Source organism: Periophthalmus magnuspinnatus, chromosome 1 (assembly GCF_009829125.3).
Source record: "Periophthalmus magnuspinnatus isolate fPerMag1 chromosome 1, fPerMag1.2.pri, whole genome shotgun sequence".
NCBI classification, from domain to species: domain Eukaryota; kingdom Metazoa; phylum Chordata; class Actinopteri; order Gobiiformes; family Gobiidae; genus Periophthalmus; species Periophthalmus magnuspinnatus.
Genome location: NC_047126.1, coordinates 19630711 through 19647346, shown reverse-complemented (window position 1 = coordinate 19647346; position 16636 = coordinate 19630711). Strand labels below are relative to the sequence as shown.

General features: G+C 35.9%; 2 protein-coding genes across 2 annotated transcripts; both read right to left on the bottom strand.

Moving 5' to 3' along the window:
• Positions 1–664: 664 nt before the first annotated feature.
• LOC117372270 (deoxycytidylate deaminase-like) lies at positions 665–10601 on the bottom strand. The gene is made up of 6 exons (XM_033968052.2): positions 10447–10601; positions 9618–9711; positions 8991–9126; positions 6847–6963; positions 2618–2714; positions 665–1842 (listed from the first exon to the last, which is right to left on the bottom strand). Exons 1-6 carry the CDS (start codon positions 10488–10490, stop codon positions 1758–1760), a joined length of 573 nt encoding a protein of 190 aa, XP_033823943.1. The 5' UTR covers positions 10491–10601; the 3' UTR covers positions 665–1757.
• A 501-nt stretch (positions 10602–11102) lies between these two features.
• cep44 (centrosomal protein 44) lies at positions 11103–16426 on the bottom strand. The gene is made up of 12 exons (XM_033964870.2): positions 16359–16426; positions 16034–16132; positions 15538–15685; positions 14643–14786; positions 14013–14087; positions 13461–13643; positions 12733–12861; positions 12562–12660; positions 11986–12057; positions 11768–11848; positions 11385–11422; positions 11103–11294 (listed from the first exon to the last, which is right to left on the bottom strand). The coding sequence occupies exons 2-12, from the start codon at positions 16123–16125 to the stop codon at positions 11246–11248; spliced, it is 1110 nt and encodes a 369-aa protein (XP_033820761.1). The 5' UTR covers positions 16126–16132; positions 16359–16426; the 3' UTR covers positions 11103–11245.
• Between the last annotated feature and the right edge of the window lie 210 nt (positions 16427–16636).

Here is a 16636-nt window from a genome sequence, read left to right as displayed (position 1 = left end):
GCTTGTAAGTTTCCCCCATTTCCTTCAAATGTAACAATGCCCACAATTTTCTTGATATCTTGGCTGATTTCTTTTGACTTTCCCATGATGTTACACAAAGAAACTGTGTGTTTCAGGTGTGCCTTCACATACATCCACAGGTGTGTCTCTAAATCAGATGTTGTCAATAAACCAATCAGAAGCTTCCAAAGACATGACATCATCATAAATGCATAATAATTTTACTGTATGTAAATTTCTGACTTTGAAGAAAATAATGAAAAATTGTATTGAATTGACCTAAAATAGGAAAAGTTTTGTCTGATTTTATGTTAGACAGTGAAAAAAAAAAAAAAGAGTGTATGTGTCTTTTTATATAGTTTACGAAAACTTCTGGTTTCAGCGCTATACACACACCCACACAAAATGGGCATAGTGACCTACAAGTAAAGCTTGTACAAAAAGTTACTACAAAAATATGTTTCCATTTTCAAAAGTGAAAAAGTGGAGTTTAAAAACTGGTAGCACTGGTGTAACTGGTGCAGGTAGAACTTGTATGACGTCAAGACTTCAAGGTGCCAAGGTGTATAATTATACACAAGATTAAAATTCAACCAACTGTCACAACATCAACCAAAGAATACATTTACATTAAAACAAAATCTATTCAAAGAAAAAAAAAAATCTGGGTTTGTGTGTCCAGGCCATTTATTGACTATACGAGTTTCACGCCATTTCACACAAACATGCATCCGAGACCAAATTTGGAAATCATTTTTGCTATATAAAATAAACACTACAATTAAAAGAAACTCAATAATTATGAAAAGAAACTCAATAAATGTGTTTTTGATGCAGACAACTCTTATTGAGTCTTCTTTTCTTTTTTTTTTATCTACAAGTGCAAAGAATAATGCAGATCTGTTTCTTTACCCCAGCAGCAAAACCATTTTCTTTCACCAAACCAACTAGGGCTGAAGGAGTTGGGATTTTCTGACAAGTATTAGCAATTAGACTTGAGATTCATGTTTTAATGGTAGGATAATAGGATTCTGTTCAAAGTTCACATTTTAAATGCACCCAGAAGAATTGACAAAAACTGAAGTAGGCCCATAAACTAATGCACTTTAAAACAAGAATGATACGTATTAATTTCAGTACACGCTTGTACAGATCTAAACTACTTTGTCAGCAGTTTTTATGCAGAAAGACAGATATTTTGGTGTTTGTGGAGGAAATTATGGTATCTCAAAAATTAGAGTCTTTGTAATTTGTCAGTTGTGTCCAGTCAAATTGCTATTCTGATTTGATTATGATTAATCTTGCAGCCTTATTTGGAATAAATCAAAATAACATATCTTTTCAACCACATTATGATAACCCCTATCAAAAAATACAAAGTACAACCTGTATAAACTAGACTAGTAAAAACGTTGTCAATGTTAAAAACAGCACAGCAACCAGCTTATAACAAGCAACTAAAAAATTTAAAAATAGGTCCTTGCAAAGTGAAATTACATAAAACTGAAATTTGGGTTTTTCTCTTGAGTACATGTCCCAAGTGATCAACTGAAAATGTAAAAAGGTAAAACTCCAGTCACTCACAGTCTACAAGTTACCAAACCAATTAAACTATTTTAAGATTATTAGAGCACACACATTACAGTACATACAACATTCCAGAGGCTTTGTCAAAATATCAAAGATGCCAAAGTCGTGATATATTTGAGTTTTCTTTGGACAATGACGGACTGGAGGGGATCCATTAATCAGGCATTTCAGAGGCTGCTGCTGCTCTGCGTTCCAGTGTGGTTAATGGAATTAAAATCAATGACTATCTCGGTCCTCTTGGGCTTGAACTGCCTGCCAAAACCAAACACAGAAAAAACATCATCAAGAGACACACATCCAAAAGGAATATCCAGAGTAACGTCACTGTTAAGTAATAAACAGAGGAGGTCTGGAGAGCAAGAACTTCATAAAACAATAACAATTTTATGGAGAAACCATCAGTCAAGCATTCATGAATTCAACATTTTTCACTTTCATATCCCTCATATGCCCTTGTGTCATTCAGAGCAAAGCAAACAACTTCACTCTACCTCTAATTGTCAGGTTAAATACTTCCCTTTGAAACAGCACTAGACAGTCTCATTGACATCCATCCAATAATAAAAGCCAGAATGATAATACAGCACTAACAAGGTTACAGTACACACACAAGGTGAATTGTCAGTTAGTCAAAATGTATTCAATTAATGATTTAAGCTAGGTTTACACAAACTGCAGGTTGGGTTCGGCCTGTAATCTGTAACAGGCAATCTACAAGCAACCCACTCAAATGGGTGATCTGTGATGCGCATTTGACCAAGGCAGCACAGTTTCACCTGGGTTCATGCAATAACACACATCTAATGGCCTGAAAACCGCTCCAGACCACTGCCTGCACTCCGCCGAGGTCAGAGTGGCAGGGCACACTGATTTTATAAACTTTTCCTGCTTGATACACAAGTCCTGAACCGCACTTTATTATTTACAAGTGTGTTTTCAAGTACTGTGGTATTACTTAAGTGAAGTAATGGAATATTCAGTTGTTATATCTGAAAAGATACATGCTGAGGGAAGTACAGAGACATACCTGAACTGGACACCTGCCATGCTGAGCAGCCTCCTTGACGCAGTCATTCCAGGTGTGTCATGGTATTTATCAGACAAATACACAACTTCTTTGATTCCTGCGATTTCAAAACAGACTAAAGTCACAACAATTTTGGAAAATACCCAAATCATACCTCCTAGTCATACAAAGTGAAAACAATAAATTATCCTCCTTGACTATCTTTGATTTGCTTCAAACTTGGCTTTGGCCTGTCACAATAATTAATACATCGACTTATCGTGCAATTAATAAAAGCTGGAACAACTTATAGATTTAGAAAAGTTGAAAAATTGACCAGCCTTATGAATATAGTGTCAGTGGCTTGAAGGACTTTCAAAATGATTGTTTATCTGGATATTATTTTGTGTAAATATATTAGCTGAATATAAATGAACAACCGTGAATACTTTGGGTGGGTGTGTCAAAGAATGTTCCAATCAACAAGATCCAATTGCTCTTCTTCAAATGCATCATTTCATTGTTAAAGTGGACCCAATGACGCCCTGCGTTATTAAAATACATACCAGATAATAGTATGCTGGCTTTTGTGGTCGGTGTTTCAACTAAGGTTAAAGAGGCAAACCAATTAAAAAGTTCTTTCTGGACGAGGAGTGACGAGTGACGACGATGTCACTTGCATGATTCCATGGAAATAAAAAGTTAAAACCATACTTAGGAACATTCTATGGACATATATATTTTATGCCATACTGGCAAGGCAAGACAAGGCAAGTTTCTTTGTATAGCACAATTTGTACACAAATTCAAAGTGCTTTACAGAGTAAGAAGGACCTTAAAACCACACAAATCAAAACATAAATAATCACAAACAATCATAAAATTAACGTTAAAACAGAAGAGTGCAGAAATAAAAACCGTTCAGTCATATGCACAGCTAAACAGAATCATTTTGGGCCTGGATTTAAACATTGTCAAAGTACAGGCCTGTCTCACATCTTCAGGAAGACTGTTCCAGACTGATTCCCCATGTTTAGTCCTGACTCTGGCCACCAGCAGGAGGCTGGTCCCTGAAGTCCTCAGAGTGTGAGATGGTTCATATGGCACGAACATGTCAGATATGTACTTTGGTGCTAGGCCATGGAGAGACTTGTACCCAAGCAGAGCTGCTTTAAAGTCTATTCTTTGAGCTAGAGGAAGCCAGAGTAGAGACCTAAGCACAGGACTTATGTGCTCATACTTTCTGGTTTTACTGAGGACCCAAGCAGGGGCTTTCTGGATGTACTGCAGCTGTGTTAACACTTGTTTGGAGAGGCCAGTGAGCAGGACGTTACAGTAGTCCAATCTACTGGAGACAAATGCATGGATAAGTCTCTCCAAGTCCGGTTTTGACAGTATACCTTTGGTTTTTGCAATGTTTCGTAGGTGATAAAAAGCTGCAGATGTTACTGATTTGATGTGGCTGTTAAAGTTAAAGTCTGAGTCCATTGTTACCCCTAGATTTCTAGCCTGATTTGAAGGTTTTAGAGAGAAAGACTGAAGGTGACTGCTAACACTTTCTCCATTTCTGTGGGCCAAAGATGATGACTGCAGTCTTGTCTGAGTTTAGCTTAGTTTAGGAGAAAGTAGTTTTGCATCCACACACTGATCTGTTGGATGCAGTGGCAGAGTGAATCCACTGGTCCATAGTCACCTGCTGCCAGTGAGACATAGATCTGAGTGTCATCTGCATAGTTATGGTAGGACACATTACTGCTGTGTATTAACTGGCCTAATGGCAGCATGTGGAGATTGAACAACAGGGGTCCCAGAATTGACCCCTGGGGAACCCCACAGGTCAGGGACATTTTATCTGAGATGCATTTTCCAATTTCAACAAAGTACTCCCAGTTTTCTAGATAGGACTTGAATCAGTTTAGCGCCATACCAGAGATCCCCTCTGTAAGAGGATCTCATGATCCACAGTGTCAAAGGCAGCACTCAGATCTAACAGGATCAAGACTGAGACTTTGCCTGCATCAGTGTTCAAGTGGATGTCATTTGTCACCGTGATAAGAGCAGTCTCAGTGCTGTGGTGGGGTCTAAAACCTGATTGGAAGACATCAAAGGAGTTGTTCATTTCGAGGAAGTTAATAAGCTGTTGGTAAACAACTTTTTCGAGGACTTTGCCTAAAATAAATTTAAAAAAATATATATATATATGAAGGCGCTACAAGAAAAAAGTAGTAGCATTTCGACATTAAAGTCGTAATTTTACGAGAATAAAGTCAAAGTCAGAAAAAGAATAAAGTTGTAATATTACGAGAAAAAAGTCGTAATATTATGAGAATAAAGTCGTAATATTACGAGAATATAGGCTGCTGTGCGTGAATGAGTAACCAGTACGTTATGAAGAATTTGGAGCATTTTGTTCAGATATAGCATTTTCTTCCAAATCTGTATGGTTTCTCTGAGTAAACAAACTCAAATGCTGGCAGTGTCCCTTCAAAGTACTTGTACTAATGATAGTGTGGTGATGGTGGGCTAAAAGACACAGGATTTCATCGTGCATAAACCCCAGTTAAAATTTTATCTTTCTCTCTTTATTTGACAGGGACCATGTACAAATTCATTAATCTTACAAAGAAAAGATGATTTGCACCAGATTTAGCTACTGCTACTTTCCATCTGCAGTCCCTGAGCAGGTGAACACACATTAAAAAACACATATCAATTGACGAATTTATATGTCCCCCCCAGTCCAAACTATTATAAAAATCATTATGTGCAGGTTTATACAGTGAGCACAGAGCAGCACCAACTAACTAGACTGATGTGGACACGTTTGATTATTTAAAATGAACTTTTTCAAATTTCTAGTAAAACTATTAAAATCCACAGACAATTTCAGACTGTCTGGAAGCTGATTCCACTGCCTAATGGTTTGATAAGAAAAAGCCGATTGAGCAAAGGCCGAGGATCTTTTTGGAACTATGCAATTTCGGTTTACGGAGGAACGAGTGAATCGGGTAGTTTGTTCAGGACAAAGAATAGTAAATTTTTTTAATGTAGGTGAAGCTTCATTATTAATAATTTTGAATAATTAAATTAACATTTAACAAAATGCTCCAAATGCTCCATAACACACAACGCACTGGTCACTCATTCACGTACAGCAGCCTATATTCTCATAAAAATACAACTTTATTCTCGTAATATTACGACTTTATTCTCGTAATATTACGACTTTTTTCTCGTAATATTACGACTTTTTTCTCGTAATATTACGACTTTTTTCTCGTAATATTACGACTTTTTTCTCGTAATATTACGACTTTTTTCTCGTAATATTACGACTTTATTCTTTTTCTGACTTCGACTTTATTCTCGTAAAATTACGACTTTAATGTCGAAATGCTACTACTTTTTTCTTGTAGCGCCTTCATATATATATATATATATATATATATATATATTTTTTTTTTTTTTTTTTTTTTTTTTTTTTTTATTTTAGGCAAAGTCCTCGAAAAAGTTGTTTACCAACAGCTTATTAACTTCCTCGAAATGAACAACTCCTTTGATGTCTTCCAATCAGGTTTTAGACCCCACCACAGCACTGAGACTGCTCTTATCAAGGTGACAAATGACATCCACTTGAACACAGATGCAGGCAAAGTCTCAGTCTTGATTCTGTTAGATCGGAGTGCTGCCTTTGACACTTTTTTCTCGTAATATTACGACTTTTTTTCTCGTAGCGCCCGCATATTTTTTTAAATTTAAGTGACCGTTATACTCCGTCGTACTTTTTTAACCAACTTTAGCACCGATTATTTGCATCACTATTGGTCCTATACTGGGACAGGGTTTAAAGTATTCAATGTCTGAACACGGTGGCAAAAATGTCTCTATATGGAGGACTCCTTCGGCTACAGCTACTCAAAGATAAACAACTTTCTAAAACTTGAGCAAGGTAATCCTTTCATGCCTGTGTCAAATGAGGATCAAATCTTGCAATAAAATCTTCCCATGTAGGCACGGTCCAACCAGAGAGTAACATCATAAATTTCACCAAAAAAAAAAGAAAAAAAGAACAAGAAAAAAATGCATGTTTTTTTTTTTTTTTTTTTTAAATCTTAAATGTAAAACTACATTTTGGTGAAATCAGTAGTCTAACCAACCTTATACCACAGGAAATGGGATATGGAGTCCAGTGCATAATATTAAAACACATTAAAAGTCATTTGAATGTTTCTAAGCAGAGCTGTACCCACCTGCCTGGATGATGAGTTTGGCACATTCGTTACAGGGGAACAGAGCCACGTACAGGGTGCATCCCTTCACATCTGCACTGTTCTTGTTCATGATGGCATTGAGCTCCGCATGGCACACTGTGGGGAAACACAAGTTAAACATTTACACATCACCAGTCTCAACTGTGACACGAAGTCTTAAACATCAGGTACAGCACATTTTTTAATTAAGGTCTTTAAAATAAAATAAGGCTGTTTTTCACATTTTCCACATTTTAAACAGTTTGCATTGGTCCAAACTTATTCCTTATTTACCTTATGTATTCGAAGCATTGTAATTATTCACCACGTATACAGAGTTGATAGATGACTTTCACAACTTTCAGAGGCTAAAGCAAAGCTTTACTAATATAACTACAGCTTTTCCCCCCCATTCAAATGATAAAATATTTAGTTTATCTGTTAATTGCTATGGCAACAGTGCTGATTTTTAATTATTCTGAAATCCACAGATTGCCACTTTAGATAGCCTTCTTTTAATTAAAGCAACAGTATACAATGTTTTGCACATAAATATAGCCTATAATAAAACCATGCTTTTTCAATTTGGTTGTGTTACTTGCACTGAAAAACTTTGATAAAACATGCATTTTTACTTTGAGCACAGATGCATCTCCATAAACCTGCTTGTTTCCAGATAAATGTTGGTCAGAACCTTTGAAATAGACTCACTTGCCAGTCTAAGCACCTTGGCACAACACAACTAAATAAATGTACTTGTGAGCCTGCAGTGTGCAATTATTAAAACAATAATGCATTCAAATACAAAGACAAAAAAGGCGATAGAAGAGATGAGTTGGGTCATTACTGATCTTTTGTCACCCTCTAGAGGACAGATGAAAAAGTGCATACACTGAGACTGAAGCTTTCATTCTTACTAATAATAATGATAATACTGGATTCATATAGCACCTTCCACCCAAAGGACTTTACAGTGCATTATTCATTCACTACATACTCTGTGGTGGTAAGCTATTAATGTAGCCACAGCTGCCCTAAGGTAGGGTGACAGAAGCAAGGCTGCCAATCTGTGCTATAGGCCCCTTCAACCACCACCAACACTCACACACCACATTCATGCTAGGAAATGCGGGTGAAGTGACACAAAGACAGTTTTGCCGCTGGCTCCCCACTGTTTTATGTGTTCCTGGTAGAGATTGGCAGCCATGTTTCTAGCAGTCAGCCTCGGGGCAGCAAATGTGATTTATGATTCCAGACATTGAAAGATTACACTACATCAGTGTTCCCAATCACCGGGCCGCGGACCGGTACCGGTCCGTGGATCAATTGGTACCGGGCCGCGGGCCGTCCAATAAATAATGAATTATTTCTGTTGTATTTATTATCTGAGTCTGAACAATCGTTTATTTTGAAAAATCTTTTATTTTGAAAAATGACCGGATTGTCTCGGTTACATTTCCGTCACTTGAGCGCCGACAACTTAACCACTTAGCGTTCCGACGGCCCACCCGCGTTACACGTTACAACTTTACAGCAATGTACGTGTATTTCTGCGTCACCCACACAAACATTCTACACATCAAATGAAAGCTACGGCATTCATCTTTCTGAATATGTAAACCATTTACACCTCAAATCTCCACAGTGCTGACAGGAAAGCCGTTTTTACAGAGAAGTCAGAAATGTGAATCTGGACTTCACTTACCATTTAGCGCTCTGGTTCTGTCAAACATCAACATATTCACACAAAGTTGGTCTTCGTTCCGTAAAGGTCCAGAGAATATAATCCAGTCAAGAAATTATGTCCACAAAGGAAGTTAGAGCCTCCATGTCCAATCTGCTGCAGGAAAGTGAAATCTCACTTCTCCGCATAAAAACACGAGACTGGATATAAAGATCCGCGGGTAAAATTATGCGCGTGTATTGCGTAATTTTACGCAGCAGTTTTGCGTTTTAAACATGACGAAACGGACAAAACAAAGGAAGTACGCGACCGAGGACACTGTGGAGCATTAGCCCTAGCCCCCCCCCCCATGACTCCATTTATAAAGAATTCAGGGGTGCATAAAATATACTGTGTTTTATATTCCCTGTGCTGTTTACTAGTTTTAGTCTTAGTCAGTTTTAGTCAGCCTGGCTCTCACCGTAGGGGTACTTTGTGTCCAGTTGGTCGTCTGCTGTCCGGGACCAGGGCAGAAGGTCGTCACTGCAGCCGTTGGGCATCCCGTTGTACCCAATCCCAACGATCTTATTCTCCTGGTTCACTATGCACGCCCCCACCTGCAAAAGGAAGGCACAGAAAAAGGAATTAAAGTTGCAATACTTTTTTTTGGGCTACGTTTTACAAAGCTGAATTTTGGAAAGGAAACATATTTTTGAAATGTAAATATGCATTTTGCCTTTTAAAAATAGTGACATATTGATGAATATCATGTGCAATCGATACAAATTATCTTTAATATAAATTCTTCTTATTGTTGTGCTATTATGGTATTGGGAATCAGCGTCTCTCATGATTTGATAGGTGGACTGTGTAACTTTCTTGCTTAGGCTGTTTGCCATAGATATTTTTTGTGGCAAAGCAATAACATGGAGGCAAGCAGGTGACTCACAGACCCTTTTTTTTTTTTTTCTTCCCCAAAATATGTCACATGAAGTAATAATCTTTGACTTACTGTTTTTTGCTTTTTAAAATGTTTTTGGTGTTAGTGTTAAATCAGATGCCCTCCCATCCCCTACAGATGCCTGGTTACAGTTACTTCGCCCATCACCTGTGAGTTTGGGTCTTTGCTCCTTTGGGCTGATAGAAACGCCACTGCCATAAAATACTCAGGCCACTCCAGGAAGTCCTGCCTTTTCCTGGAGCTACAACAGAAAAAAGAGATATTATTAAAATTATATATTCAATGCACCTATGTTCGTAACCGGTGAAATTTATATAAAAATTACAATAAGTGGGTCTGCAATGACTGGATTGGAATGATCGTGAATAATCAATTTTTAAAATAATCACAATTATATTTTTATAACTGGAATTGTTATCTGGACTAAACAGACTCCAAAACACAATCAAAAACCCCTTTTATATCAAATACAGCTGCATGATTTTCCTTAATATTACTAAAATATGAATACTTAAGTGCATGCCTAAACGGTATTTAAAATGATTGTACTGACTTAATATAAATACATCCAACAGGTGAATAGTTTATAAATACTGAATACATTACTGCATATGATGTAGCAGGTCAAAAACATTTCAACGTCTGTGTTATATTACCAGTAGAAGTCACCTTATAATAGTCTATTGTTGGGCACATTACAAGGAATATATTAGTCAAATTCAACGTTAATGTAAAAAAATGGATGAAATAAATTCCTATTGGAGTAATTACTGATTGACAAGTAACAAGAAAGTAAAGTGATCAAAGTTAAAAGTAGGTCACTTCTAAGTATGAACACTTCTGCATACCACACAAAATGCGCAGATTAACAGTTATCCAGCAAAATCCTGAGTCTCTTTTAAGTACTATTAAAAGGAGTAAATTTTACGATGAGTATTTTGGTTTTAAACATTGTTGATAAAGCAAAATATCTTACCCGTTGAGAAGACAAAGTTTGGTCTGTTGATGATCGGTCTCCATTACTTAAAAACGTTGTGTTTTCGGTAGGTTTTTGGTATATATGCACATATGTGTGTATGTAAAGTGCGCTGAGGCTGCGGCAGAGGCGCAGCGCACACAACACGAGACTCTTAAACAGGAAGTGATTTCCCGCGTTTATCCGTGAGTATTTCAACCCACTTTTTTGACTCGAAGGCAGAACACTTCACTTACACCAAGCCTAGGTTTCTTTATAGATACTTTACAGCAGATGTCATCAATGTTCCCTGGGGCAGTGATGCTAACTAGAGGCTCTGCTCTGTTTGAGACCTGTTAGATTTTAATCTGACTTTTATTTTAACGCAATCTGACCAGAAAGAACTGATTTAGTTGGAACAACTGATGATTTGTGTTTTTAAACAAATCTTACACACATAAAATTAGTCACAAGCTAGCTAGCATTAGCCAACAGTTTTTCAGTTAATTACTCTCACCTTTTGTTGTTAAAAATCAAATCCGAAACAGGACCATGGATGTTGTTGTATTGATTGAAGCCATTGAGAGAGAGAGAGAGAGAGAGAGAGAGAGAGAGAGAGAGAGAGAGAGAGAGAGAGAGAGAGAGAGAGAATCACAAACAAAACTGACTAGAAAGTTCAGTTAATATTTATTTTATTTAAAATGTCATAATTGTCTTGATTATGATTGATGATTAATACAAAATAAACTTTTAATTTCTTGGGTTCACCATAGTAAGTGGTTTGATGTGTTGAAGTTTGCATTAATAAGACATAACATTATTAACTGTAGTTGTCTGAGCTCTTCAATAGACTAGAGGTGCTCTTCAACCTAAAACAAATACAAACATTAATACAGTATATAATAAAATACAATACATACACTGCAAAACATAAAATAAAAATGTCCCACTGAACTTACATTTTGGTGATCCTCTCCAGTCTTTCTTTAAGATCATCCTTGAACAAAATATAGGATGTTTTTTAGTAGTATTAGTACACTCTTGATAATATAATTTAACACATGCTTAACCATGAAAGAATACAAACCTCTATAAACTAAAATGTAAAAATGCAATTTGGACCAAAATTATAAATGTTATGGTCAGATTTATTTTATTTTTAAAAAATATTAGCAGGATTATCATGTTGTGTGCTATTCCAGGTACCTTGAGTAAATAAAATGTATTGACACATTGTGAAACATTCAGACAAAGCCATGTCATCTCCATGGACACCAGCTGGTGGCATACCCTCCCCCACAGAGGTGCACTTTTAAGATACTAGCTTTAAAACAGAACTTACTTGATTGTCTGGTTCTGACAAAGTTAGCTGATCCAGTTCTTTTAGGTCATTCTCTGTCGAAGTGACGCATTTAACACTGGGCTAAGTGACATAACGGAGGACATATTTGACATAACGGAGGACATATTTGGAATAAATCCATTTCAGCATATTTCATAATTAAACTACATATGCTGTTTTAAAAAAAAATACTAAAATGCACTTGCTTTGGCTCTTACCTGTGGAACATCAAATAAAACCTTTGGGACAAAAGAGGTTGTGGCGTCAGGGTATAGTGGTGGGACATTCTCCTGAACAATGACAAAAAAAACATTGAACCTAAAAAAAGTATTCATCAAGAATAATTTGGGCAATTTACTAACATATTATCTATTCATTATTCCATTTTAGAGGGTGGAATACATTAGGGAGTCTTTTTTCTTCAGTTTCAATGTGTATCAGAAGAGCTTTAGTCCCGGTTTAGTCCCGGTTTAGTCCCGGTTTAGTCCCGGTTTAGTCCCGGTTTAGTCCCGGTTTAGTCCCGGTTTAGTCCCGGTTTAGTCCCGGTTTAGTCCCGGTTTAGTCCCGGTTTAGTCCCGGTTTAGTCCAAATCTGTGGTGTGCTCCTGGTCTGCATTGGTCAGCATCTCTAAGAAATTATAGACTTACTTCACTCCTAGTATTGACTTTGGTTTAGAGCTACTATAGTTTTCATAAATTAAATCATTTTAATTCTGGTTGATGTCTACACAGTTTAGTTAAGCATTATTTGTTTACTAAAATTAATATTGCAGATTAAAATAATAAAAAAGTTACCTTAGCACTGCTCAGCTCCAGTTTGGTTTCTAATAGTAAAACTCGACTGAGCAGATTTTCCCATGTCTCCCTGGATATGGTAATAAGCTGTTCTTCAGTCTGCAAGAAAACAGTCAATTCAAAGTCTTCTAAAATAAAAAATAAGAAGACCAACAAATTAAATCTACCAACTTTATCTTTATTGTTCAGTGTTTCCAGCTTCTCAAAGCGCTTCTCCAGGACGCTGAGTCGGTCCAACCCAGAAACAAGTTTCTCGACTCGGGTTTCCAGAGTTGAAAACCTCTCCTGCAACTCCACATACTGAAAACATATAAATACAACTTGCAACAAATTATTCTAACACTACCTTACTGACAAAAAAATAAAAATATACAGTTGTTGTGTCAAATGTAAAATACATTAATATCTATGATTATTTAAATGTATATATCCCATATATCAAAGAGTTATTGTCCTGTACTGGTCTGTGCTGGTAATAAAACTTTTTTTTTTTTTTTTTAAATCTTCTAACAAGTTTGTTTGTTTACTTTAAACAACAATAACACATTATTCAATTAATTTTATATTATTTTAAGTTGTACGATGGAACTTTTCTAGTGGAGGGTCCACCTACATGAAGATGTTATTACTTTTTCTGGGATGTTCCGCAATATGACATTAAATTTATCCATCACCAAGGGAGACAAACAGATCAGAGCTAACTATTTTTGAGCAATAAAGCACCTGTATTAAATAAATAAAGATAAATGAATAGATATGTTTAATGAGGAATATTTTAGGCCCCACCAAAAAAAGTTATATAGTGTACCTTTAATAACTGATTAATTCAAATTAATCAGATGAATAGTTTCAGTTTTATAATATATAAAACTGCAGATACAATTTCAGGTCCTACTTACATATGGTTTGTCAGCAGTCTCCTCCTCCGCTAAGCCTCCGTGTTCAGGAGACTGAGAAGAGAATCTTTCTACTGGAGCTGAGTGGGTCACGATCTTTGATGAAGACGGCTCTTTATGAGAGACAGTCACAGGAATTGTGGGAGGATTTTCTACGTGGTTCACAACATAGGGCTTAGCAGGAACCTAAAAAATATAAAATTTGAGAAATAAAGAATTCTCAGTTTCTTAACCTTTTTGCCACTAAAGATGCAAATTTGAGATGCACTAGATTAATATGGTTTATGGATACATTAAATAGCTGTTCTTCACAAAATAGTGCTTGGCAAGAACCTAAAAATATATAAAATTAGAAAAATACACAACATATATTTGCAGATTAACATAGTTTACAGGTAATATTTTTAGAAAATAAACACAAAACAAAAGTTGGGTAATCAATCACAAAGATGTGACTGATGTTTATACTCTGTGGTTGCCGAAGAAAAAAAATAAGGTTAAACTTTTATGAATAATAATCTTGCTTCATTTGTACATCTATGCCAAGTTACTTACGGCATTTTCCAGATCAGCAAAGGAAATAGTTTCTACTTTGACATTCTTGTGTGAAGCAGGAAATCTGGATTTGGGCTAGTCACATAAAACAGCACAAAAAAGGTTAGACAATTCAATAAATTGTCTGCACAACACAGCAAAATTCTATAACCATAAAAAATAGTCTGCATCGAGCATTCTAAACCCACATGCACTTAATGGCTTTTAATTACCCATTTAACTGAAAGACTTCTGATTTTTATGGTATCTTTTTTGTTTTCCAGAGTCAATTTATTACCTGAAAGGTTGCAAACTTTAACAGTGAACTGATATATTCATTTTCAAATAATTAACCTAGACTGGTTAAGCTATTTTTTGGAAAATGTTTCTGTGAAAATGTCTTTAATGTATTAACAGCTTAATACATGTATGTCAAGTTCAGTGAGCTGGTCTGGTTTCCTTTTGATGAGTGGTTTAATAAATTTACTCTGATTTCACAAGACAAGGTAAAATTGGAAAACTGTTTATATGAGTTAATTTAAATAAAATTGCATAAGCATAATCTCAATACAGTCTGTACAGTAAGAATTAAAAATGTTACTTCTCAGAAATGTCCTACTCAGACTCTGCTTTATGCACGTGTGGCCATACTTTATTCTTTTTGTGTTGGTTGTGTCTCTTCAGCACCAGACTGATGATATCACAGACAACAGAAATCTTCCTTTGACAGAATCCCCACTGAAGGAACTGCTCTTTAGTTAAAACCGGCTTATACTGGAAAACATCTCTCAACACCTGTACATTAAAAAAAAGATTATGGATCATTAATATGTTCAGAAAAGCCTTTTTTTGCGATGCATGCTCATTTCATGTATTATCTATGTGTATGTTAAATTTGTGCCCTTGAGTGTCTAAAAAGCTGCCTATAAATAAAAATTAAAGTGGAACATCAAAAAACAACCATTGTTATGGAAAGCCATTGGAAACTCCTGTGGCCACTATTAGTGAATACATCACTCTATAGTGTCAGAATACTTTTGAATTAATACTAAATTTAGTACATAAAGGGCCTGTATTTGATTTCAAAACATGAGTCAAAAACTTGTTTAGTTAAAATTTTTAACCCTGCCCATGTAGTCCTTTCTGCCACTATGATATTGCACAGTGACAAATAAAGAGTTGTCTGGGATAGTCAGAGTCATGTAGTTGCTTTCTTATAGTTCTCTAAAAATGCACCATGACAGAGAATTAAGTGTCTGGCAGTTATTTCCCATGATTTTTTGTAACAAAGTGCATGGTTTGATGAAAAAACTTCACCCTGTCAAGAACTTCTGTGTTAGTTATTGCAGAGAAAATGCTATGTAAAATGAATAGATTACACTTTTAGTCTTGTTTAGGTGCTTGTTTAGCATTTATTTTTTCAAGAATGAATTATATTCATGTACAAGCCCTTTAATCTCCCTGGGTTTAACATTACGAATGTGTGACGACACAATCACAAGCTGTATTCCAATCAATGTTAAGGGAGAGATACTGACGGGGTTACCTTATAGACAGTCTCTATGAATCTTAGATCAGTTTTCCCAGTCAGTTCAAATCCCAATGCCACCAACTGTTCAGTCACCACGGGAGAAAAGGAGGTGAGTGTGTGACTGACAATGGGAAGAAAAGCTGCAGGGTCTCCACCCGTGAGGCTGTGGAAAAATAGTCATCAATTCTGTGTTCTTCACCAAAACATTAGCAAAGAAATGTGAAAAAGTAAATGTGAATTTTTATATAAACATATGGATACTAGTATGTCTAGAACCTAGAATCACTACTACAGAATGGCTTAAATTATCTGGTCTTTAAAATCAACAAAATGCATTCATTGACATAATCCCAAATATGATTTTAAATGTAAGGACTACGTGCAACAAAAAGTTTAAAACTCGAATCAGAGTGACACCAGTAGATAAAGCTAGATTACATTTTGAAAGGCGTATTTACTAGTACAAAACGGGTTTATAACTGGACTTTGAACTAACACATTAGTTGCTTACCTGCTGTAGTTGACAGGCCCCGTGTACTTTATTGTACGAATAAGAGATTCCAGTTTACGAAGGCCACCTTGAACATCTCCCGTTGGGAGCATCTTTTACCTAATATAAAATAGGGAAACAGTTTTAGTAACGTGATGCTAAAATACACGCTCATTAATTTTATGCTAACACATGAATGAGAGTCGCGACCTTTAGTAATCAGTTTTAAACATAGAAATAAACAATAACAAAGAAAAGTTGGCAAAGTGCATAACATATTCAAATCATTTACAAAGATTTTAAACAATAAAATGCCCTTAAATTGACAGGTTCGTTGATATTTCACCTTTTTCTCTATCGTGTTCCGTGTAGATTTTTGTTTGTGCCGCTGTACTCGAGTTGCCAGAACAGGATGGTATCCATGATTGACGTCATCGTGGACGACATCACCACCAATCTGGCAACCCAGCAGTGACGTTTCATGAGCAGGATGTGAAACATTTTAAGAAAAGGTTTATTTCAAGGTTATTTATATGTATTAATTTTAGTTGATGTATTTTTTAAACATTTCAAAAATGTGTTAAAACAAATGTACTAATTCAAATAATATTATTTCAATTTTGA